This window comes from Sarcophilus harrisii, chromosome 1 (assembly GCF_902635505.1).
Source record: "Sarcophilus harrisii chromosome 1, mSarHar1.11, whole genome shotgun sequence".
NCBI lineage: Eukaryota > Metazoa > Chordata > Mammalia > Dasyuromorphia > Dasyuridae > Sarcophilus > Sarcophilus harrisii.
Window position 1 is genome coordinate 659,375,870 of NC_045426.1, and position 26,443 is coordinate 659,402,312.

General features: G+C 37.5%; 2 protein-coding genes across 2 annotated transcripts in view; one reads left to right on the forward strand and one right to left on the reverse strand.

The window, feature by feature from the left end:
* LOC100913664 (cytochrome P450 4F3) overlaps positions 1 to 26,443 on the forward strand; it is a 108,561-nt gene that overhangs the window by 4,537 nt on the left and 77,581 nt on the right. The gene's annotated exons all lie outside the window — the stretch shown is intronic.
* Positions 1,931 to 21,304, reverse strand: LOC100913398 (cytochrome P450 4F11-like). The gene is made up of 12 exons (XM_012544137.3): positions 21,089 to 21,304; positions 14,360 to 14,504; positions 9,893 to 9,946; positions 9,471 to 9,598; positions 8,229 to 8,350; positions 6,413 to 6,683; positions 4,759 to 4,825; positions 4,373 to 4,502; positions 3,680 to 3,813; positions 3,018 to 3,082; positions 2,622 to 2,704; positions 1,931 to 2,141 (listed from the first exon to the last, which is right to left on the reverse strand). Exons 1-12 carry the CDS (start codon positions 21,302 to 21,304, stop codon positions 1,931 to 1,933), a joined length of 1,626 nt encoding a protein of 541 aa, XP_012399591.1.

Below are 26,443 nucleotides of genomic sequence, written 5' to 3' on the forward strand. Positions count from 1 at the left end.
ATTACAGTTTGGGGGAATATATTGTCAATGAAGATATCCAGTAAAAGCAAGACTGAATTTCATCTTGATCTTGCTGCTTTCTATGCCTCACTTATACTTTTATATAGAAACATAGACTACAGTTTTCCATAAGTTCTTCCTCAGTTATATTCCTTAGCTGAGATGCTATGTTTAGAATCTTTTGCAACTTAATATCAGGTGTATTGGAGATACTGTGATTAGTAAGCATCTCCTTTGTAGGCAAAGCTATGGTTGTCTTCAGATCAGCTAAACTGGACTAATATCTGAAGCTGATTTTAACTCTTTCAATAAGATTGTCAGCTAATATTTATGCAGCTCTTTCTATTAAGCCATAATATACCAGAAGATATAGACTGAGATCATTTTAATAGTTGTTTTCTGTTTGTTTGGTTCCTCCCCCCCAAAAAAACCCCCAAAAAACAAAACAAACCTTCTACTAATAATTAAATTCCCAACTTTGGCCCTGAACTGAACTGGTCTTCTACTATGTTCCCTGAATCTGTCAGTTCAATTGCCACCCATTCCTATTATTATCAAGATTCTGAAGGGCTATGGGGAAATAGTTTTCCTGTGGATGGAGAATGAAATTTATTTTTATTGGTTCTGAACAACAGAATTGGGTTTAGTGTAACAAAATTATAAGGACATATGATATAAGAAGACTTTTTTTAAACAATTAAATATATCTAATAATTTAATGTGTCTTTATTTTGGGAAGAAGTGATCGAGATGATTCATCCTTTACGAATTTATTGAACTTGATTATCTCAGAGATATTTTGATTTTGAGAACCTGTTATCTAGAAGGGCATCAGTATGGACACAGAGAAGAGCAATAACAAGCAAGGTTTGAAGAAAACCCACGTGAATGGTAGAAATTAATGATTTCATAGATCATGAGCCCCCCAACTTTTCAAGCCTGAACCTGATGCAGGATCTGAATTATCAAGAAGCAGCTTTCTAGTTTTCTTACTTTCCATAACATACTCTTTGACCCAGGGAGTTGGCCTCCTTATTCATTCCATGATCAAGAAACTCAATTTTTCAGCTCTGGGGATTTTTTCTGTCCTCCATGCCTATGATGCTCTCCCTCCTCACTTCTGCCTATTACCTTCCCTGGCTTCTTTTAAATCCTAACTAAAAACTATCTCCTATAGGAATCCTTTCTCAACGTCTCATTTTTAGTGACTTCCCTCTCTGAATTATTTCTTCTTTATGGGTATATAGCTTGTTTATAATTATTTGTTTGTTCTCTCTCCCATTAGATCATAAGGGTGAAGACTGTCTTTTGGTATCCTTACCACATGGTAGATTCTTAACTATGTTTATTAATTGGTTGAGTAATGAGAGACAAGGATTAATTGAAAGGAAAACAAAAGTAATATGGGAAGGTGAAATGCAAAGTGTTCCCAGAAGTCAGAATAATCACTTGTCAGGGCTGCTAAAAAGATTCTTATTCAGATCTAGGCTTAACTTGATTCTTCTCATTTTGGATTTCTGTGAATCTGATTTTTGTCAATGCCCCTGGTCAGTAGCCCTGATTGGTTAGGGTATTTAATAATGTAAGAGTTAGAAGTACCTTAGAAGCCATTTATTCCAACTTCTAAGGTAAGTCCTCAGATATTGTAGTTGGTTAGCCTTAGGCTTAAAGTTATAGATTCCAGGAATTTGGTAGAGGTTAAAGTATATGTACTTTTTAGTCTCCTGTTTTTCCCAGTTATTGAAGCTAGGAACATATGCTTGGTTTCTATTCCCAACCTTCTTGGAACAAAGACAAAAAAACAAAAAATCAATGTACAGGATACATTTTATTCAGGAGAATCACAATCAAATAGTCCTGGTTTGAGAAGCAGGCAGTCACCAGAATCCTATGACTATCTATGCCCATATCAGGAGAAAATGCCTCTCCATTATTCCTGGGTGACTTTTGCCAGGTGTGGTCCAGGGCTGGAGGGATCCAGAATTGGTTCTACCTTCAGCCACAGTCCATCTTTAGCCCTGAGGATCAGTTCTGGCTTTCTTTGAGATAGGTATCCATCTGAGAAGACCCGGAAGTGCAATAAGGTGAGAGCCAGCACAACCTTCATCTCTGCCATGGCAAAATTCTTGCCAATGCAATTCCTGTCAATGGAAGCAGAATGATGAAGATCTCTCCAACCTTCAGATCTTGAGCAAATCCTAAATTTTTTATTATAGCTTTTTATTTACAAGTTATATGCATGGGTAATTTTACAGCATCGACAATTGCCAAACCTTTTGTTCCAATTTTTCCCCTCCTTCCCCCCACCCCCTCTCCCAGATGGCAGGTTGACCAAAACATGTTAAATATGCTAAAGTATAAATTAAATGCAATATTAGTATATATGTCCAAAGAGTTATTTTGCTGTACAAAAAGAATTGAACTGAGCAAATCCTAATTTAAGGATCTTACAAAATTAAGGATGGGACTGGAGTATAGTGGGGATTCCCTGAAGATAGAATCCAGGGTCAAAGGCATGGGTATTTTATGAAGGATTAAAACTGCCTACTAAGATTTAGTAATATAGTCCATTTTCTACAGAATTTAGAGAGGATATTTGGTAAACAAGGATATTGCCTCACCTGGGTCCAGCCGAGAAGGGCATAAATGCCAGTGGTGACATCTTCTGAGAGTTGTTGGAGTCAAAACGGTATGGGTTAAAGACCTACAGGATGGAGCAAGGGTGGAATAGTAAGAGAAAGTTCAAGGCCATATTTACTCCAAACTAACAGACTCCTTCTAAAGGAAGAGATCATAATCAGGGCAGATAGACTACTCTCGGGAAAAAGCAACTTCAAAGCAGAATCCTCTTGGGGATGAGAAGGGAGATGATGAAGTATTTTTTGCCCTCCTCAGACCTGTCTTGAGGATTATGTTCAGATGGATCCTTCTACTGTAGGACTTGTGCTGGAGCTCAGGTTCATCTTAGATGGATGTCCCTGTCCCCTATCCATGAGGGAAAGAATTGGTGTTGCTACCTCAGGGTTGGTCCACACAGTTGGATTGTGGTGGGTTCCAAAGATGTTGACAAGACAGCTAATGCCTGTTATGGAAGGATGGAAGAGAGAAGAAAATGTTTCTTGCGGAAAATGTTTTCAGAGTATTGGCTTATAACTCTGGGTCAAAATAAGGAACACATCTTTCCAACTACAGTGAAATTGGGGAACTTTTCTAATAATAAATCTATGTCAAGGTAGTAAGTTGCAAGCATTAGCCCCATGGTATATAAGAAGAAATTGAGGAAAGAAGAACTTATTTTATTCAAAGTCATATGGTAAATCATAGTTAGCTTGTTTATGCATAGTTGCTTATCTGTTTTCTTCCTGATTAAATTGTGAGCAGGGAGTTTTACCTTTCTTTGTATAGCTAGCTCTTAGCATAGTTCCTGGCAGATATTACATACTTAATAAATGTCTGTTGTAACCCTTGTTGTAATAAATGTCTGATGTAACCCTTCCTCAACTTTTTAACCTATATTCATAGGCATGGCCCTCACTTTCCTCATTTTGGCTCCTGTTGGCCTCATCCCATTGGAAAACTTATAGAGGTTTTAGAGGCTATGTGTATTTATGCCCTCCCCTCTTAAACTCCAGTCCCCATCCCAAGATACTTCCTCCGCTTATGGTATGGCAGGTGGCACCTTTTGGAATGATGTGACCATCAGGCAGCTGAATATCCTTGGTGCAGCAGCGGACGACAGTTACAACTGGTGGGTACAACCGCAGGCTCTCTTTGATACACATAGATAGGAAGGGCATCTGGGACAGATCATCCCTAGGGATAACAGGCTTATCATCCCCATGGTGGTAAAGAGGGAGAGATATACTCTGCAATTCTCAGCAGGAAAGATGGTGGGAATAGTTTTTAGGACCCTAACATTCTGGTTTTGAAGTCTCTTACAGTAAGAAGTTGAAAAAACTAGATAAGATTATTGCTCAATAAAAGAAAATACGATATGGGAAGGGTTGGTTTTTTTTTTTTGTTGTTGTTGTTGTTGTTGTTTGTTTTTGATATAAAAGTCTTTCTGCTTTGTAACTTGAGTGATATCTGTGAAAAGTTTAAAAAAAGTGGTAGTATAGATATCCTAGCTGCTTGGGGATGTCTTCATATCTGTCGTATATGGAGTGGGAAGACTAATTTCAATGGAAAAAGAAGCATCTTCTAAAGTGTCAGCCAAGATGAGGTGGGATTTGGAGTGGTTCTTTTGTGAATGTTTTAATTTTAGTTTAGTTTAGTACCTAAGATGAGTAGGGACCTCTCCCTTCTTCATTACTCCTATTGGACAACCTACCACACATCTTGGTCTTTATTCCCAGACTCAGTCCATACTGACCATTTAATTTCATTTGGTTGACGCCCCCTCAGGAGTTCCTGTATCTCCTGTCGGCAATGATCCTGATGTTCCTGATGCTGTGCCAGGTTATAGAGGACCCAGGAGATTCCACTTGCAGTTGTGTCATACCCTAGGGAGAGTAGAGAGAAAAGAGGAATTCAGAGGGATAGTATGGTGGTTGGGGATACACATCATTTCTCTATAGAGAGGAAGAATACCTCTTCCTGATTAGTTCCAGGTTAGGAGAATAACTCACTCTAGAATAATTCTGATCCAAACTATATTCAGTGGGGCAGATACTGGGGCTAAAACCTCGATAGGAAATTTCATCACCATCTCCTCCCACCCCATTTCTCTCTCTTTCCATATGACCCTTACCTCCTTACCTTCAAACATAAAGGTGTCAGCTTCTGCTTGTATGTCCTTGTCTGATAGAGGCTTCCCATCTTCATCCTGGAATAGGTTCCCAAGAAACTATAGCTTCTTGGTGTTCTCTCTTCCCTTGAACAATTCTGCTCAGAGCCCCAAGCAGTATCACCTCCTACCCCCAGTCACTTCTAATAAATCTAAAAATTATTTTGTTATATATAGAATTGAAGAGACCAGCTCTCTCTCTCTATATATATCACCAACTTATATACCTAAAGCTATTGCCTTTCATGTTGCACTTTCAGAGTTACTCTCTAGAGATTCTCTGAAGGGCGCAGAATGTTCAAAGGCTATGGTATATACCTGCAAGCAAACGTTGTGAATGAGAGCTTCTTGGAATACTCCAAATCATAGAATCTTTTATTTGGGATGAACCCTTACCCAAGCATGAGCTTTATCTACTTCCAGAGACCTAGCATCAGGCCTCCTATCCTATCAAATACTCCTAGAAATTTTTTTTCTGATTGTTATGATTCTATCTTCAATAAGTCCTGTATATTTTACTCCATGTTGTCTAGCATTTGTACAGCCCTTGGTTGTTAATAGTAACCTAGACTTCCTTGATGTGCCTAGGACCATCTAGCTATTCCTAGTCATACCTAGAATCCAAAAGACTAATTGCGCTTCTTCTAGGCATTCTTCTTGAAAGAAGGAAATTTTCTTGAGACAACCATAGAGATGCTTTTAGATATAATCAGAACACTAGGGATGATTGTCCTTCCCAATATATAGAATTAACAATAGTTATTATTCAAAACAAGCTTAGCACAAAGGACCTTGATTGTTCAAAACAAGCTTAGCACAAAGGACTTGATTGTTCAAAACAAACTTAGAACAAAGGAGCTTGATACACATGCGAAGAATGGAGATGACTTGGAGTATGGCATGTTAACATTTTGGCTATGCTATGTCCTACCTGTGTTATCTTGGGAAAATTACTTATCTTCCATGGGTCTCACTTTCCTCATTTGCAGAAAGAAGAGGCTACAGTAGATGATACTTAATGTTCGTCTCAGCTTTAAAGATCTGATTTATGTAGAAGAGCTTTGTAAAGAATAAATCACTATATACATGAAAAGGATTATAATCTGTTAAATTCAGTAACTGAGATAGAACTTGGGTTTTTGGCTGCAGCTACAACTTATATGCTTAGATGAATTTTGAATTCCAGAGATATTTAATATGCCTAGAACCCGCACAAAGATAACCACCTTAGACTTACCTAGAACTCAAGGTACTTCCTTGATATACCTATGATTGGCTAGAAGCAGTTATTCTACAATCATGGAAGAGGAGCAAAGGATTCCTCCTTCTCCTTTCCTAAGTACACACTTAAGTTTGACATTGGCTTGAGTCCTTCAAAGAAAATTGGAGTTTGATGAAGATAGTTAAGTTTAGCTCCCATTGTGGGTGCAGAATGCTCATCATGTTGTGCTGGGCTCCAGGTTTCATAAAACTTGGCTATGAATATCTTCCCTACTCCCATTCAAGTCTGATGTATATATTAAGAATGACTTTCCAACTCCCCTGAACCTCCCAAGGTTCCCTGAATACTTTCTGCTTTTCCACCTCCCCCGTCCACCCCTCCCCACCACCACCACTGATACTAACCTTGGCTAGCAGCAGAATATCTATGAAATCCATGATCTTGCCTTTGCCTTTGTCACTGAAATAAGCTTCAGGACCATATGTGTCAAGGATATGGCGCCGGGCCTGGATGACAGCTTCTGAGAAGTCATGTACCAAGCGACAGGCCCTGGAGAAGTGCCTCCCCTGGCTGGTGAGGTAGTATAAGCCATTCCAGTATAAGAGTAGATGCTTGTTGCGGTTTGCCACCAGGGCACTCAATTCCAGAATGGCTGAGATGTAGGAATTTGGCTTCCTGTCCAAAGTATAGGGGACAGAGTAAAGGGCTAAACCAGGGAGGGAGAGAACTCTGACCCTGTAGACTTCAAATAACCTAGATTAAGCTCTTCAATGCCCTTTCAACCCAACTGGCCACACAAACTTGCCTGTTTTCATCACTGACATGACCTCTTTCCAGTTAGCCATCCCTATTCCTTCTTCCTACTAAGCCCCAATAAATTCTGATTACTTTTCTTCCATTATGTCATAGAATCTGTGTAAAAAAAACCCCAGAAGGTACCTAATCTGAGTTTTATCTTATTGGGAATTCCCTCATGTGTGCCTCAGGTCCTGCTTGAGGATATCCAGTGAAGAGAGAGCTGCTACTTTTCTGGGCAGCATGTTCCACTTTGAGATAGCTTTCATTATTTAAGTTCCCCCCACCTCCGTTATATCAAGCCTATCTCTGCATCTCTATGACTCCTATTCATTGTTCCTAATTCTGTCACAGGCAGGCCCTGTGATCCTCATTTAACAAATATGACACTTGAGGCTCAGAGAATGACTTGCCCAGAGCTCAAACTTGTTAAGCCTGTAATTTAAGGTTCTTCAGAGCCTAGATTTAACCTACTTGCACAACTGCTCCTCTCTTAGCTTCTTAACTAGCCTGTAAGTACAATATTCTGTAGTCAAACTTTGGTCACATCATACTTTCTGCCAGAGGCATCCCATCTATCCCTCCCTGATCTCCCAGTACATAGTGAACTCTTTTTCTGACTTCCTAAAAGCCCTGGTGTCTAAAGCATACATTCTGTATGTTCTATAATAACTATAATGTTCTACCAGTTTTCTATTTCCTCCACTAGTTTGGAAATTTTTCAAAGGCAAGAATTATGTCTATACCAAAGCTGTCTCAGAGTAAGAACTAGAAGGATTTTATCTTGATTGATTATGCTGCTCATGATTTTGAGAAGTGGACAGGACCTTTTGCCTGGTTGCTCTTGCTGCCCAGAGAAAATCAGGAAGATTCTTAAGGGGTCAGACTCTGCCTAGAGCCTTGGTCATTATTGTGATAACAAAAAGGGTAGAGCACTTTGAACTGTGGTGATGGGAAGGCAAGAACAATCTTTGAAATTCTGAGGGGGGGGGGAAGATAAAATTATCTCCTGTCTTGGAGCTCCCACTGGGGGATGCCAATAATTCACATCAATAATACAATGCAGTTATATTACATCTATCCTTTTGCTGAAATTTCTTGAATTGTAAATAATGGATAGTGAAATACTGTCTGTTGCTCTCATTTAAAAGCCTGGTCTGGGAGCTGTTGAAAGCAGAATGACATCCTCTAATAAAGGGGTGAAAGGATAGTGGCTCCCTGAAACTCCAGTAAGGAACTGGAGAATCAAAGCTACACATCACTGTTAATGGTGATTCATTTTCCTATTAATGTCAAATCAGTTCTCCTCCTAGACTATCCCAGACTCTTCTGTGACATATCTAGGGTATTTATTTCCCTTTTCCCAGGTGCAATGCCATCTATAACTCTTGAGGTTCCAAAGCCAAGGACCGGATAGTGACTCACTCCTGACAATCACTGTTATAACTAAAGATGCATTTCTGAAGGCTATCCAAGGTCATGAGGCTGATGTGCTTGAACATGTCCAAATGGTTGCTGCTTCTAGCACACAGATGCTTCCATTTCTCCTGGTCAAGTAAAAGAAACAGATTGTAGGCTGTCACATGGGTTCCAACCTCTATAACTACAGACAGGGAAATGAGGGACTTTGTTATGGGGAGCAGTACAGGGCTATAGACCACAATAGGAAATCTCTTTTGGGAAAGAATCATGACCTGTTAACCAAATCTTGTCAGGATTTACTAAAATCTTGTTCCATTTTTGTCACTGATTCACTCCAAACTTTGTGTTGCCATTGCTGTCATATAATGTTAGTAATAATTATATTTATATGACATTTTAAGATTTGGCAACAACACTGGGAGGTAGGTATTATTATTATTCTATTTTATAGATGGGAAAATTGAGCTTGACAGGTGTTATCTAACTTGTCCAGAGGCACACAGTTATCAAGTGTATGAGACTGGATTTAAACTTGGCTCTTCCTGACTCCAAGTGCAGAACCTTATTAAATTTGATTTAGCATCCTCATAGAAAGACATATAAAATAAACACAAGATAGTTTTCTTTGTGGGGGCTGGAGAATCAATAACTGGAGGAAAGAGGAAAATCCAAGTATAGTATATGATACTTGAACTGAAGTTTGAAGGAAACACGGAATTCTCAGAGGTGAAGGACGTAAAGAAAAAGTAAATTCTCTGCATAAAATATAGTCTGTGCAGAGATATTCCCTCAATCTATTTGCTCTACATCTTAGATTTTGTTTTTTCACGGTTAAATTCCTAGAAAGAAAACTATCCATCTTGTTGCCTCTACTTCCTCTCTTCTCATTTTTCAACCCCTTGCAAATGATTTCTGATCTCATTGCTCAATCAAAATTGTTCTTCCCAAGATAATTAAGAATACTGAAAATTATTGATAACTTTGATTGAGCAGTTTCATGTTGTGATGAGGACAGAAGCCAGACTTCAAGGGATCCAAATGTTAGTGAGACAAGAGGAAGGGGAGGCAATGAGTATTGACAGTTTTTCCCCTAGGAATTTGACTGCAAAGGGGTGATATATGAGGAGGTAGTCAAGTAACTGATTATACCTTATGTAGGGTGGTCTAGCAGGAAATATATTTAGTGTGGGCTTTGGCCTTGATGCCATTTTCTCTACCCGCCTCCTGTGGCTCTTCCAGGCTCACATGCATGATGTTTGTAGACTGGCTGAAGATCTTTACATAAGATTTGAGGATGTCAAAATGAAAAGCTGGGGTCAGTAGGTGCCGGTGTCGTTTCCATTTGTCCCCTTCACTCAGCAGTAGCCCATCCCCTGGGAAGAGAATATGGTAGAAATTCAGGTCTAATCTTCTATTCTTCAATCACCTAGAACTTAACTCCACCCAGACCACAGTGCTAGTTACCTGGCCCTCATTCTAGATCTCTGCTGACCCTGAGTCCATAACCCTAGCCCTCAATCCTAGTTTCTATCTACATCCAGGTTTCTATCATTCAGTCCACAAACATTCATTCTCCAGCATCTTAGGGTAAGGGAATGTCGAGTACCTTTCCCTTAGGTCTCATGCCCACTTTCTGGTGATAATTATTGGTCCCACCTATGACTTACCCAACCAAGGCTTCAAAAATCCATAGAAAAGCTTATCCTTGGGTGCAATGTAGACTGTTGAAAGAGAAAATTTTTTCAAGGACGTGACCTGACCACATAGTAAGAGAAAGGCAAGGTGAGAACAAACCATATAACAGAGTCCCAAATTATTACACTGGTACATAGGGAATAGAAATTCCTTCATTTTGTCATCTGCCTTAGCCTGAACAACCTATTTCCAATCCTAGCATAGCTGGCATTAAGAGAAAGAGGGGAATAGAAGAGAACAGGATAGAAAAAGAGAAAGTGAGACTTTTATGGGATGGAGACAGGAACAAAAGAGTGGGGATGGGACACAAATCAGATATTCCCTGATGTATTAGATGTCTACAGACCATAGAGAACCCAAGATTTGATCCAAGAACATTGCAGACACAATCTCAGTTATGTCCCAGACATGGTCCTAGATCCTTACCAGATACAGGTTAGATGTAGATCTATAATTCTCAGTACAGTCATGGCCCCAGACATAACTCCATGCATCATCTAGAAATTACTGGAATACCTCCCAGACAATTTAAAATTTAATTTCAGACATTGACCAGACAAGGCAACAGAAAACTCCCAGATATGATTCTAAATAACATTAATTCAACAGAATCCAAATAACTTTCACAAATACTCAGAACCCTGCTGCCATGGACATAGCTGAGATAACATAGAAAATACCCAGTTTGTACATGGTTCAATTTCTCCTAGTATCCTTCGGGAATCCATACATAATTTAACTATGTCTAAGACTTCCCTTCAGGGTCATGTCTGTAATGTTTGCATATTGTTTAAAGATATTTACATAGAACATGAGGATGTTTAAGTGAAAAACTGAAGTCAGCTAAGATATGAATTAGATGGCTCCCAGAAATGACTAAGCCTGGCTCCTAATTCATCATCCCAGAACTTCTTCAGGATTCAGACACCTCCACTCAGATATTACCTAGACACCTTTTAGATATGATATGGATTACTGTCCAAGACATACATTCTAGGCCTTCTATATAACCTTAAAAAATGAACCTACTTAGAGTCCAGAGAAGATCTTGTATGTAACCTAGATATAATCCAGACAAACTAGATATGACTTTAAACATGTAACCATTACAGCTCATTTAGGCCAAAAAGCCACTTAGTCCAGCTATGTCCCTGTAGAGATTCAGAAATGGTCCCAGAAGTATTCTAGACATGGCCCCTAATATCCCCTAATCATGGTCTTAGACATGTTAAACATGGCTTTATACAGCTCTAAGCATGACCCTGACTTGTCCTGGACATAACTTAATGTTCTGGCCAGACACAGCTTAGACATGTAGCCAGACAAATTCCCCAAAATCACTTTGGCTTCACCAAAACTTTGTTCCACACACCAAAAAGTTAATATTCTCATCCTAGACACGACTCTATATACCACCCAATCCCTCAACAAATATAATCAAGGCACTACCCCCCAAAACAAACAAACAAACACGTTTCACATACCTGAGGATAGCTAGGTTGGGCAGTGGATTGAGTGCTGGGCCTAGAGTCAAACAGATCTGAGTTCAAATCTAATCTCAGGCACTTATTAGTTTTATGACCCAGGCAAGTCACTTGTTCTGTTTGACTCAGTTCCCTCATCTGTAAAATGGGGATAATAATAGTACCAATTTTTCTGAGTGGTGAAGATGAAATGAAAGTACTTAGCACAGTATCTGGTACATAGAGTCATATAATGTTTGTTATTATAATTATCATTATCATACTTGTCAGATGGGCCAGAGCCTTTCTTGTCTATCCCTCTTTCCTATCAAGCCAAAATTTGCCATACTCACTCCACTACACTCTAGTTTCTTTCTTTTTAAAAATTGTTTTATTTTTTTCTGGTACATGTACATTGATTTTTAAATGCACATTTCTTTATGAATCATGTTGGGAGAGAAAAATCAAAACAAGAGAGGAAAAACACAAGGAAAAAAAACAAGAAAAATCGAGAAAAAAATGAATATAGCATGTGTTGATTTATAGTCATTCTCCATATTGCATTCTAATTTCAACCAAACTTGTTCCCTAATCTTTTGTTGACCCAACCCAATTCAATTTAACAAATATTTCCTGAATACTTACTATGTGCAAGCTACTATGCTAGACATTGGAAAAATAAAAAGAAAAATAGTCCTTAAATTTAAGAAAATTATAGACTACTGGATTACATTCTATTAAGATGTCGAATCCTTATTTTTGAAATGCTTCTCTTTATCATAAAGTCCCAATTGAGATATAGATGAAAGTAAGAAACATTCCCCACTGAGGAATGTGGAGCATTCCTCACTGGGAGGCAGCCAGGTGTTGGGTACAGTGGATAGAACTCTTAGCCTGTAGTCAGGAAGTCCCAAGTTCAAATGTGATCTCAGACATTAGCTTCATAATCCTTGGCAAGTCACATAACATCTGCCTCAGTTTCCTCAACTGTAAAATAATAATTGTGATAACACCTACCTCCCAGGGCTGTTGTAAAGATCAAATGAGATATTATTGGTAAAAGTACTTAACACATTTTCCTGGCACATAGTAAGTACTTAATAAATATTTCTTTTCTTCCTTTCTATATACCCAAATATTCATAGCCTTGCTATTTTTTATGGTAACAAAGAACTGGAAACAAAATGTATAATCATTATTTGGGCAATAGTGTAACAAACTGTGGTATATACATGCAATTGATTAGTATCATGATGAATGTGAGGCAGAGAATGTACCACTTTTTTTGGCACTGAGCAAAATAACCAGAAAAAGAAGAACAATCTATACCCAAGGATTAGAATAATGTAGGTGAAAAAAAATATTAAAAAGACATTCTGAATAATCATAATAGGAAGTCTTGGTCCAGGAAAATAAATAATGAAACATAACTCAATTTTCTTTATAAGAGGCAGAGTACTGAAAATATCATCAGATCTAGTCTCTTCATAGATGGCTTTAGCCTCTTTTTCATTCATACAAGGGAGAGATCAGTGGGAAAAGGAAAGACAGAGGACCAAAATTATCCAAAAAGGACTGTAATATGTAGACTTAAGGTATCAATAAAGGTTTTTTAAAATGATAAAGGGAGATATTAATTTTAAATTTCAAAGAGTCCAAACTTTTGAATTTATAGGACATAGTAAGGGGATAAGCATAAATCAAGATAATAAACATTTATTGAATTCAATTACATTTCTAGGAGAATTAGTTGGCAAATGAAATCCAGCTATCCTGAAATGAATTTTTTTCTCTGTCCCCACCCATCTCCTTCCCAGACCTATCCAAAGATTTTGGCTCACCCACAACATCCACCAGAGAATTATTGACAGTTAGAGCAAGACAAGACCAAACAGATTTTGTCTAGTTTTTCAATAGAGGATGGCCCAGAAAAGATTGAATGATTTGCCCTACATCACACAAGCAATAAATAGCAGAAGCTTTATTTTAAGATGAGTTCTCTCTTATTATATCCTAAAGGGAGGTGCTAAGAAGGATTGAGTATTGTCTTCCCCATCTTTGAAGCATTACCAGCCCTATCCAAACGCAATCACATAGTGATAATGTGCTTGATGCAGACAAGCCCTCAATATTTGTGTCTCCAAAACAAAATTGTCCAAGTAAACAAAGTTACTAATACATTTTCCCCTCTCTCTACAATCTGAGGGATCCTGTTCTATTACCCCCTATCTCAACCACGGAAGGCAGAGATCAATCTCCATTAACATATCAGAAAATGTTTCTATTCAACTTTCACAAATATTTCTTAGACAAAAAGGATATCTTTGGGGATGGTGTAGACTATGCTTCTCCCAGCTGCTACTATCCTATTTTACCCACCTGCTACATAACATTCATATAACACATGCTTTCCTGCCACTGGGCAGGACTAGACAATGGCCTCTAGCATCCCTCCTAGGCCAGAACACAGAGAGATATTCTAGAATATAGCCCACATCTAGTCTAACAATAAAAACTGACCTTTATTTCCTTTCTTCTCTCCCCTCATCTCTTCTTACCAAACCACAGAGTCTCAGAGAGCCTTTGTGGTTCATTTGGGTTGGGAAAATTGAAATTATGGGATATGAACAGGAGGATAATGAATAAGGAAAATGAAGGTAAAGATTGCTAAGAAATAAATCAAAGAGACATTCAGAAACAAAGGAACACAGATACACACAGAGATGCAAATACATGACCAGGGTAAATACTTAGTAAATAGTTATTTAACTAGATTATTGAGATAGGGAAAGCTGAGTATGGAGAATGGAATTTCTGATCCTGAGGGACTTGAAGGCCTTGTTGAAAGGCAATAATCTATAGGACTAAGAAAGATCTAGATGACTGAGAAGGAGCTGTTTCTCATGAAAGAAGTATTTGAAGGGAATGGATAGACTAGGTTAGATGTGCTATAATAACTATGAACCTTGGGATTACCTGAGGCTGAAGTAAGAGGTTGGATATAATCAGGGTGGCAGAGTATAACCAATGGGTAGAAAGGCCCCATCCACATTAGAAATATTTTCTTGAAAGTATTCACTAACTGGATAGTACGAATCAGGCCTTCCTCAGTAGGATCAATCTGTGAACAAGACAGAAGGCTGAGTCACCTTCATTTCTTTTTCATTGTCTGAAAGCAAGGGCAAATAGTTGATGAAAGATCATAAGAAAAGATGCAGACAAAAAACCAAAGAAGTGAACCCAGGGAACCCAAGCTTCATTCATTCCCCAAAGGGTATCATCGTGTTATGAAGTTGGACATTAGAAGCCAAAGTTAGAGCTATGGAATGGAGTTTTAGATTTAATTGTAAATGATCCCATGCTTGGTACCATGACTTAACATTGCTATCAAAACATTTCACGATTACCTGGAATCAAATATGCCATATACACATGGTAATGGTAGGCTGTGGTACCTTTATTTGGTTTGGAATTTTGTTCCTCTGACATTGTCATTCAGGGCAAGAGAGAATCTTAAGAAATAAATTTTATTGGACTAAGATGAAAGCAAACTGATCCTACTAATTTTGCCTAACTCGCACTGCAGCTTTAGAGAATAAGTTCTAACAAGCCTTGTGGTCTTATCTATATTGGCTTTCTATTTCTGATAGGAAAATATAAGAATATAAGTCAGATCAGAATAATAACTTAGACTTTCACCAGATATGAACATGGAGACTCAACTGGGAACCAGAAAGTACCTAGTTTTGTGAGAAAAGTGTTTTTTTTCTGCATAAAGATTTACCTTTAAGATTCATTCTGACCAAGACAGAAAATTTAAAAGTAAGTAAAAGTTCCTCAAGAAAATATTTATTTTAGCTGGAATTATGATGCTTATACCTATATTTTAGCAACCTCAGGGACATTTAAACATATTACATTGATAAACATGCTGTAAATGTTGAGGTCCCATAAGTAATTATTAGTGGAGTTAATATGTGATTAAAAAAATTTTTTTTCAATTAGTGAAAAATCTGCTTTCTCTCTTTCTCATCCCATAATGAGAAAAAAAGAAAAAACAAATTCCAATTACAAACATATATAGTCTGACAGAAAAGGAAAATGACAAATGTTGGAGGGAAAGTGGGAAATATGAGACATTAATGCATTGTTGATGGAAGAGTGACCTGCTTCAACCATTCTGTGGAGCAATTTGGAACTATGTCCAAAACATACACATCCTTTGAACTAGCAATATCACTATTAGGTCTGTATTCCAAAAGAGATAAAAAAGAAAAAGAACCCATATGTACAAAAATATGGATAGCAACTTTTTTTCTGGGGGCAAAGAATTGAAAATTGAGGGGATGTTCCTCAATTGAGGAATGGCTGAATAAACTGTGTTATGTTATTATATGGAATCCTATTATGTTATAAGAGTTGATGAGCAGGATGCTCTTAGAAAAAAACCTGGAAAGACTTCCATAAACTAATGCAAAGTGAAAAGTAATAGCAATATTGTAAGATACTGAATCTGTGAAATGACTTGGCTATTCTCAGCAGTGCAATGATCCAAGACAACTCTGAAGGACTAATGGTGAAAAATGTGAACCATCACCAGAGAAGCTACTGATTGTGTCAGAACACAAATGGAAGCCTAATTATTTTATTTTATTTTGCTTGAGTTTTTTTTTGGGGGGGGGCAATGAAATATTTTTCAAAACCACATATGCCATCTAAATAAAAATATAGGGAGAGAAGAAGGAAGAGATTCTAAAATTAAAACACAATTAAAAAATGTTTAAAAATTTTTTACATGTAACTGAGGGAAAATGAGAAATAATTGGGGGGGGGGGACTTGATTTTGCTTGACTATATATGTTTGATTCCCTCTTAGCTATTATTTATTATCTTATTTTTTCCTAGTTACATGTTGCTTAAGACACTCAGTACTCTCACCTGATGCCTGCTTCAGGTTAAGGACAATATCAGTTTAGATAGGGGAAGTAGGCTGAGTTCAGAGTCAACTTCCTTTTTGCCTTGGACTTCAGTGTCTAACAGCTTAGAGGAGAAAAAACTTCTAACAAATCTCTTAAAAAGGGAATCACTTTTGGGAGAGGAGAAAACCTCTCTCTGTGACCCTCACCCATCAGAGGATGCTTTTATGAACTCTGAAAGAATTTGACTCCTCATTGGCATCCTTGAAGTACCTTGAGAAAAGCTAAGTCTGTATTGGAAGCTCTGCAGATCCAGAAGAAAACTCTCTAGAAAGAGCGTAGGCCCTCCTATGTCAGACTGAACACCATCTCAAGTTTTTCCTAAGATGACTTTCCCCTCCATATCAGATATGTACATATCAGCAGGAGAACAGAGAATTTCTCCTCCTCCCCTAGGCTATTCTCAAAGGCTCAGGCTATATATAACATCCCTTTGATGTTTAAAGGGACCTTTTGTAGTTCCAATTTTTTCATGGGTAGAGCAGATATTAGTTGTACCTGGGATGACATTTTGCCAAAGGGAAAATTTTTAGCTGGTGAAATTGTAAGAAAGAACCCTGAATTTAGAATCAAGAGTTTCGAATACGGACTGTAATACTACTTACCTCTGCTCTTACCATCCTCATTTATAAAATGAGAGAGTTGGATTAAATGATCTCTTATGATCTCTTAGAATTCTATGACTCTGAGAATTGTATAATGCTATCTATCATACAATCATTTTTGTTGCATTTATTTGCACAATGAATAGAATACTTAATCTGGAGTCAGGAAGATTCATCTTTTTGAATTCAAATCTGACCTTAGATGCTTACTAGCTGTTTGTTTCACTTTCATCATATGTAAAATGAATTGGAGAAGGAAATGATAAACTACTCTAGTATTTTTTTTTTTTTTTGTCAAGAAAATCCAATTGAAGAGTTGGACATGACTGAAAAATTACTAAATTCATCATATGATGATGTAAATTTTGTCTATGGCACTCTTCTGTATGTCTTAAATGGGACAAACTGAGACAAAATTTATACTGCCATTTAGGATTAGTTAAACATATTTCGGAATCCACTTCCTATCCCCCTAACCTCCAGGTGTCTGCTTTTCTCAGGCTTACAAAGCCTCCTTGCTCTATCTCCATCCCTTTGGGACCTCTCTGTGGCTTATATTACCTAGTGCTACAAAATTCTCCTTTCTATTCCTTTTGTCTCTGTTCTCTTTTAGATTAAGCTCAAGTAGGTGTTAGGAGGGGCATATGGAGTTTTCAGGGGGAACTAGCACCACTGGTAATGAGGGCTTGCTGAGCTATATTCAAGGCTGTTCATTTGTCCACCCAACACTCAAGAAGCTATAACGTATAGCAGCTACACCCAGTAAAACTGTCACAATAGATGAGCTAAACTAGGTTGAGGGCAACCAGCAGATCTCAGATATATTAATGAGTTAGGGAGAGTTAGGGAGACTTCCCCTCACAGAATGGATGGATGAGAAAAATTTTTTCCAACAGCCTTGAAGGCTATTAAAGCAGGCGCTGTGGAGCATTTAGAACTTGGTCAGACAACAAAGATGCCAAGGTCATCTACCACATCCCAAGCCTTGATTTTTGTCCTGCCACTAGACTGATGACTCTAGAAGAGGCAGTCACTAGCCTCACATACACAACTCCTGTGATGTCATTGGTCCTCTTTGGAAGTAAAGGATGAACAAAACAACATATTGGAAGCTGAGCACAAGCTAAATATGCTAAGAAAAGGTAGATTTAGGATGCTACAAGGAGACTAGAAGAAAATGTCATTGTGGCTAAGGGGAACTTTGTGAACCCTAACCTCTCTACTGACAGGGTCACATCTGCAGCTACCTATTGGAATCTTCGCATATACAAATTGAATTCATCATATCTTTTCTCAAAATCTTCTACTTCCAAACTTCCCTTTTACTACTGAGGACACTATCATACTCTTAGTCACCCACAATCAAAATCTAAGCATCATCCTCAACTTTTTACTCTCTCTTACCCACTATTAAATTTGTTACCACACCCTGTTGGTTTTATAGAACATCTCTTGTATAAAAGACCTTTTCTCCTCTGACATTGCTACAGCCTTGGTGCATATCTTTATCATTTAAAGTTTGAACCACTAATATAGCTTATTGATTGGTCTCCCTCACATATCTATCCACATGTCAGTCTATTCTTCATTCAATTGTCAAAGTAATCTTTCTAAATTGCAGAACTGAGCATGTCACTTCCTTACTCAATAAACTCAAGCAGCTCATTCTCACCCTTAGAATAAAATATAATCTCTTCTATCGAGGCTTCAAATCCTTTTCAAGCTACCTTACTACATTCCTTATCTTCTTACACCTTACACTCACCTTTCTCACTTATATACTCTAAGATCTAGTGATACTAGTCTTTTTGCTATTCTCCCCACAAGATATTCCATTACCCAATTCAGTTTTCCCTGGCTGTTCTTCAAGCCTGAAAATTTTCTCCCTCCTAGCCTCTACCTTCTGGCAGCCCTGGCTTTGTTCAAGTCCTAGCTAAAATCCCACCTCCTCCAAGAAGCCTTTCTTGATTTCCCTTTAATAATAATGCCCCCCCCCCCGATTATCTTCCATTTATCTTTTGTATAGCTTATTTGTATATATTTGTGTATTATTTCCTCCATTAGTTTGAACTCCTTGAAAGTAAGGATTGTCTTTTACCTTTCTTTTTTTATTTCTAATGCCTTAAAATACTAGATACTTACTTAATAAATCTTTATTGACTGATCAACTCTATGAAAAGAAAAAAGGACTTTAGGAGGTGGGTATCACACATCTTGTCTAAGTGAGCACCCATGTTTTTTTTTCCTAGACAATATGTGTACTTATAAGAGTGTGTTCACAAACTTTTGCAGGGAATTTTTTTTCTACCAACTGTTCTCATTACCTTCTTAAGGAAATATTCATTTTTAAAGATTAATTTTGATCACTTGATATTAATGGATGATCACTGGGGACCTTATAGTGATGGGGGCATTATATATTAGCATTACATATCTCTCTCAGCCTTACTGGGTCCTCTAGAACCCCTAAGGAAGAAGAGATAACTACTCTATGGGCATTCAATATGCCAGTTCAAGTGAAAGGTTGGGAGACAGAATCCCAGAGCTATGCTACATTTTTTTTTGAAAGAATCAAAAATCTGATAGAGCAATGGAATGGCCGAAAAAAAACATGCATCTGAATTTCAGGGAGGCACCTGAGAATATCTCTCATTATATCCTTGGAGAGAGCTTTGTATAATAAAAAAAGTACATGATTTGCATTAAAATGATTTGGGCTTGAATCTAGGGTCCACTTCTTTGTGATGTTGGGCAAGTCATTGATTTTTTTTTGGATTTAATTTCTTCATTTCCAAAATTAATGAATTAGACTGAAAGATCTCTAAGGTATCTTCCAATTTTCAGTAATTGTGTTCTACATTTCTGTACATAAACTGGATTGGAACTGGGTGAATAATTGATGAGTGTTCTAAGGATTTACTTTCAATTTTCTACTTTTCAAAATAGATTTTATTTTTTATTTCAAACAAATACAAAATGAGAAAAAACACATTGCCAAGTACACAGCAGATCATAAGAGAGGATCCAATTTAAAATTCTAAATTTCCATTTCAAGAAAACCCATATAATAAATACTACTCATTATTTTATTCCTACTTACCCCTCCAAGAATACATCCTTTATTCTCACCCCTTGCCGTATTCTCTTGCCCTTTTATTTTTTTTCTGTATTTAGAAGACATTTGTGTCTTTCTAGATATATATGTTATTCCATTTTTAACACATTTCTGATGAAAGTAAAGTTCCATCACTACCTTCTCTCCTCCCACTTCTTCGGCATCAATTTTTTCTTTTATGCTTCATTTGTATGAGATAATTACTTTTTTTTCCCCTGTCTCCTTACACAGTATTTTTTTTTTTTTTTTTTAAGGATAACCTCATCATATACAGCTCTGCCCAAGATTTTTTTTTTCAAAAAGTGATGATAGGCATAAGAATTTTGATAATATTTTCACATATAAGAAGGAAACAAGTTGATCTTATACTTCGTATTTAATATTTACTTTATATTTCTTCTGGAAATGTCTGATTTTCCCTTAAGTTCTATAGTTTTTATCACAAATACCTGAAAGTCTTTCCATTCATTAAATATCCATTTTTTCCATTCAGGATTATTGTTAACTTTGCTGGGTAAGTTACTTTTGTTCATAACTGCAATTCCTTTGTCTTGTTTCAGAATGTGATTATCTTCCTTTTGCCCAATTCCAGTTTTCAAGGAATCATTTTCATCCTCAAGTTTTTGACCATCTATTTCAAATTGGTTGATTTTCTTTTCATAATTTTCTTTATTTTCTTGGACTGCTCTCATATTTTTTCTTAAATTTTCCCCTGAATTCTCTCATTTGATTTTTAAAGTCAAGAAATGGGCCATGTTTATTTAAAAATGCCTAGGACTGGCCAATAAGCAATTGGAACTACAGGTTCTACTAGAAGGAGAAAAAATTAACTTTATTGGTATCATTGAGACAGTGAGATAAAATCCATTTTTGTACTAAGGCTCTGAATGGGTATATATTATTTAACAAACAATATTATATTATATTATTAAACAAACCAGGAGAGATAAAAGGTTGGATGGTATAGCAATTTGATTCCTCATCCCTTGATCTATGTAACTCTACTTACCAGCCCCAGGTGGCCAAAGAACCAGTTCTGAAGAGGAGGCTGGGGGAAGCATCGAAGTTGCTGGCAGTTGATATAGTATTTATGGACAAAGACAAGAATCTGAAACATCATCCAAGTGCTTAGGGCCAGGAAGAGCAGTAGCAAAACCAAGGAACCTCCAGATCCCAGTCCTTTAAGTCCCAGCTGATGAGATAGCCACTCAGAGTCAGGCAGCATCCTGCAGTGAGAGAAAAAGGTGTAGGGTAATGGAGAGTGAGGCAGAATATGTCGAGGAGAAAGGAGAGAGAGACGTAAAGGGTTTGGGGGGTGAAGGAAAGAGGGGAGAGGATAGAGGAAGAAAGAGGTGGGGTTTAAAGGGTAATGGGGATGGAGCAGAGGGAGAGGGAGGGAAAGGGAAAAACAAAAAGGGATATGGAAATGAAGAGGAGAGAGAGAGAGATGGAGGAGAGAGGAAGGAAGAAGAAGAGAGGAAGGGGAAGGGAGAAAAAGAAGGAAAGAGGGAGGGAGGGAGAGACACACAGAGAGAAAGAGAGAGCAAAAGAGACAGAGAAAGAGACTGGAGAGAGAGAGAGATGGTTCCCCTGTAGACAGTTGCTATGTTGGAGTTAAAGAGCGGGGTACCCACTATAATGCAGAGGTAAATGTTTAACAACCAATTCTTTTGGCAAAACACACTTTTCAGTTTAATCAGCATAATATTAATTCTCCCTCCTATTACTTCCCTTAATCTAGTCCTAATTTGTGGTGTTTGCACTCTCTAAGGTATATATGCTTACTCCAAAAATGACCTATTATGAGCATATCCCTGGCCATGGAATTCTCAAATCTGGTTTTTTCCCTCAAGTGACTGCCTATCTGTATCTTTGTCTGTCTGAATGTTTTACTCTGCTACCTTTATCTAAATGATTGCCTTATTGCTACTGTCATAGTAGGTAAGTGGTTGGAGAGAGAAAAATTCCCTTCTTTCTAAAGAACCATTCCCTCAGAGTTGGGAGCAGAAGGGAGATAACAGAAGGGTATGGGCATTTAAAAGCTGCCAAAATTTTCCCCCTGAATCAAAGTGGTACCTCCTTTGGTTTCCCTCTCCACTTTCCCCTGATTTCTTTTCTCCAAGGAAAGTCCTTCATCATCTCTATCCTCTGGCCTTAGATTTACTGCCTAGAAAGGAAGAAGTCAGGGATAAGGATAATGGGGGGTGGAGGAGGAGGAAGAGAATAAATGTTGGAATTTGGGATTTAGAGATACTGAAAGGTGACTTGGGATTTGTTAAGGATTAAGAGAATAAGAGATAGATTGAACTTTGGAAAGAGTGGCCTTGACTTTGTTTGGAGTGATGCAATGTGACATTTCCCCAAATAGAGTAGACCTTAAGATGGACATTTACAATTACGATATAGATGATGCAGGTTTAGGTTATCAAGGGTTCCTGAAAAAAAAAAAAAAAAAAAAAGCAAAAACTCTAGCAAATTTGAGATGTTCTATGTCAGTATCCTAACCATCCACCTATTTATCTAATTCTTGAGTCTTTTTTCCTACACAAAAATTCCTCCATGAAGCCACAAAAATTATCTCCCTAACAGAGGTCTAATCATATTGCTCTCCAGAAATACTAACATATTAAAAAGAATTTGTGATTTCACTATTTTGTGGACTTCCTTCCAATAATGTTGATTACAATGCATCTAATGCCTAAGCATCTTGTATGACTTTTATCCACATTCTCTTCAAGTTCACTACAGGGGATTTACCTTATGTGCTAGAAGTGAAGGAGTATAGTTTCTAGGGAAATATAGCAGGGATTTTGGCGGGGCTTCTCTTCTGGGATTCTGATTCCAAAGTCCTCTGGCTTCCCTCCCCTCTTCCCTCCCCTCTCCACCCCCAGTTTAGGAATGCTATTGTTGTGAGAATCTGTCTGATTCTGAATAGACCACTCCTCAATTCCTTGCTGACTAATAATTTGGTCTGTGATAACCAAATTCAGGAGAAGACTCCTCTGGGCCATAGAATTAGCATGTCAATGACAGAAAGCTGGATAAAAGTGTCTCCTTACTTCTGTTTCTCTGCCAAATTCTCTTGGAAGCCCCCATTTTTTATCCCACAATCTTATAGCAGGACACCGGAAGATACTGGGTGAGAGCTTGTCTGGGTCTTCATGAGCTCCATGCTCAGCAAGGTTACCTTGCCTGAGAACACTGAGACTGGGAAATTCTTGCAATTTTTGGCAAAGTTTCTGGGGAACCTTTGCCAACTTTTTACCTTCTCTGGGATGTCAGAGAAGATAGAAATGCTATTAGGATAGTTTTTGGCAAAATTTTATGGCTTTTGGCAAAGATGGGACAGTCTTCTTTATACCATTTTTTTCTCTGTGTCTCTGTGCAGAAAGTCTTTGTCATGTTTGTTCTGTGAACTAGTTTTTATTACCTAGATTTAAACCACAACCAGCAAATAAAATAAAACTCTATGCTGCTGTAGTTAGAATGCTGGGAAAATTTCTTAAAAAACCTAACTTTTTTCCTGTGGACTTCAGCTCTGGCCAAGCTGGAAGCTACACAAAAAATTAGCTGATTAAAATTAAAATAACATCTTCACAGATTCTCAAAGTTTTGAGAAAAAAACATCTTAGCAAATTCTTAAAGTTTTGAGAGTATTGATTAAAAAGTTTGGCAATTAGTCATTTTTAAGATTACAAGAAAAATTCTTGAAACATTGGGGATAATTCTAGGAATTTACCCTATTCTGAAAGAAAAGAAAAAACCAAACTAGGTAAATAGCAACTTTTTGCTAACCCATCTTTGACTCCTATCTTGTCTGGAGTCCCCTTTCTGCTCTTTGGGAAAGCATCCCAGAAGATATTAAAGGATCCTCTTCACTTCACTCTCGGGAGTGGTCCTGAGTGTATCTTAGTTGTGGGGATTGCTAAAAAAGGATCGATATAGCCCCCCTCTCATCTCATATCAGATTAAAACTCAAATTCTGACTCACCTGTACACCTTGCCCAAATACCTCCCCAACCCAGTTTTGGAGGAGTGGGGGTAAGGCCCAATGGTCAGCACTCCCTGAGCCCTGGCACCTAAAGCTATTATCAAAGGGATATCCTGGCACCAGTCACCCCAGCTTTCAGCAGGTTCTATCCAGGAGCTACCTGGGAAGAATTAGGATACCCCTTCACCACCTAGCATGGCAGTATGAGGTGAGAAAACTAGTCAGCCTCTGTCTCAATTCTCTGTCTCAATTGTGGATGTATATTAGCTATGTAACTTATGGCAAATTGTTTTATCTCTGCTCAGTTTTCTGATTTGTAAAGAGAAATAATTGTTATTGTGAAGACCACATAATTGCAAAAGTGCTTAGCATAAAATGTGCTAACTGAATGTTAGCACAAAATGAATGTTTACTTTATTGGATAGAATTGCTTCATATTTGATATAACTTTATAGGCTTTTTTCAAATGTGACCAACAGATAAATAATTTCTATGTGTGTGTAAAGTAATTTGGAAATTTGTCTAATGATGGTAAAAGCAATTTTAAAGGAGCTTTAATTAAAGCTCACGAAAGGGAGATATGCAAATTGTAATCTATTTGCACTGATAGTGTTAACAGAACTTTAGAAAAACAGAAAAGCAATTTGCCAGTATTTAAAAAACTCTAGTTATTTAGAGTCAGACTTCTGAGGGCCCTGTCAGTAAAAACTGGCACCAGAAAAAGAGAAATGATTTGCATAGGTTGAAAAATAACCAAATTGCAGTTCAGTTTGTTTAGGACATTTAATCAGCATCTAGGGAATCTTATTAATTAAAGTTAAGTCAATTAAAAAAAAATCTGTTCAATCTTAATTTTAAGGATTATCTTGTTTTCTCCCTAAAACAAAAGGGAAATTAATTTAAGGAAATAGAAATTACAGTTAAAACTATTTGGCTATTAGAAAAATTCTAAATTTTTCAACTGTTACTTGGATTATTGTCATCATGTTAAGCTTTATCAGTTTACCTCTAAGTACGAGATGTGCAACTCCTTTCCCTATTTCACAGAGAATTTCCTCCTATGAAAACACTAAAAATAATTGGGGTGGGCAACAGCAAGTTCAGCCCTTTCCCTAGGGGTTCTGTCGACTCCCCTTAAGCTTGCCAGTTTTTTTGAAACCATCAGGGTAAGCAAGGTCATTAGCCCTGAGAAATGAGCTCGTTTGGGATGTATAGTTTCTAAACAAGGAATGCGTTTACTAAGAATTTATAAGCCTATATAATAATTGATTCTTTGCAGCAGGATAAGTTTAAACATATAAAGCATGTTAAACAAAATCCCCTATGTGTGTAAGTCCTAGTAAACTTTTAAAATAATGTATCTAGCCCTCATTGGTAAAATTTTCTATTAGAGATAAAATCTCTTGGGACTATAACTGATATTCTTTTGAGTTCTGAATTTGATTGCCTGATCATTGTTAGTAACCCATCATTCAAGAGAAATTCCATAAATTACTCAGAAATGTCTTCTTGAAATGTCGAGGTGAATGACTTATCTGGGCAAAATCTGGAAGGACACAACCTTAGCCTCTGCTTAAGGTGGAATACTTTCTAGTTCTGTTTTTTTTTTGTTTCCCACCTGATTATTTCTGAGGATGGGTAATTATTACTGCATGATCAGCTGTCAAACAGTTCTAAGGATGCCTTATCCTGTCATGTATGTGCTCTCAGGCTGAAGCCTAAAGTACCTGTTTTGATGCTATTATAATTATGTCCCTGATTTTTCCTCTTATATCAAATTTCTATAATCAGAGCAAATGGCCAGTAGAAGCCATGAGCCCAATCCAGGTATCCCAGGGAACACAATAATGGTTTTCTAACTAAGATCTTAAAGATACTTTCCTTTGCATATCATTGCATAAAGATTCATAATTTCTTTTTGCCCTTGAAGGGGCAAATCCAGGAGAACATAACCATCCACCAATGAACATGACCAACATGGGGTTAGATGATATCTTGCTTTGCAACCCCACCTGAGAAGCTTCTCTAACTGCAGCCACACAAAAGCTCTTTCGTCCCCCACCCAGGGCTATATAGTTTTTTTGGGTTAGCTCACACAGTCATATCAGTTTGTTAAAACCCTGCAAACTAAACTAATCTCTTCCCCTGGCTTTAGCCTTACCTAAAACTGATGAAAGGTAGAATCAGGCCCTAGGGGCCTTGACTTGGGTTCTTGAACCCTATCCCAGACCTCTTTTTTTTTACTTTTCAAAGAAACTTGGTGTTTTTGGGGTGACCTTCCTACTTTAGAGCTAGATGCTACAGCCCTTCTAATTGAGGAAGCTTTTAAGTTCACCTTAGACTAACTGTTGGAGATTCTAATACTCCCCCACC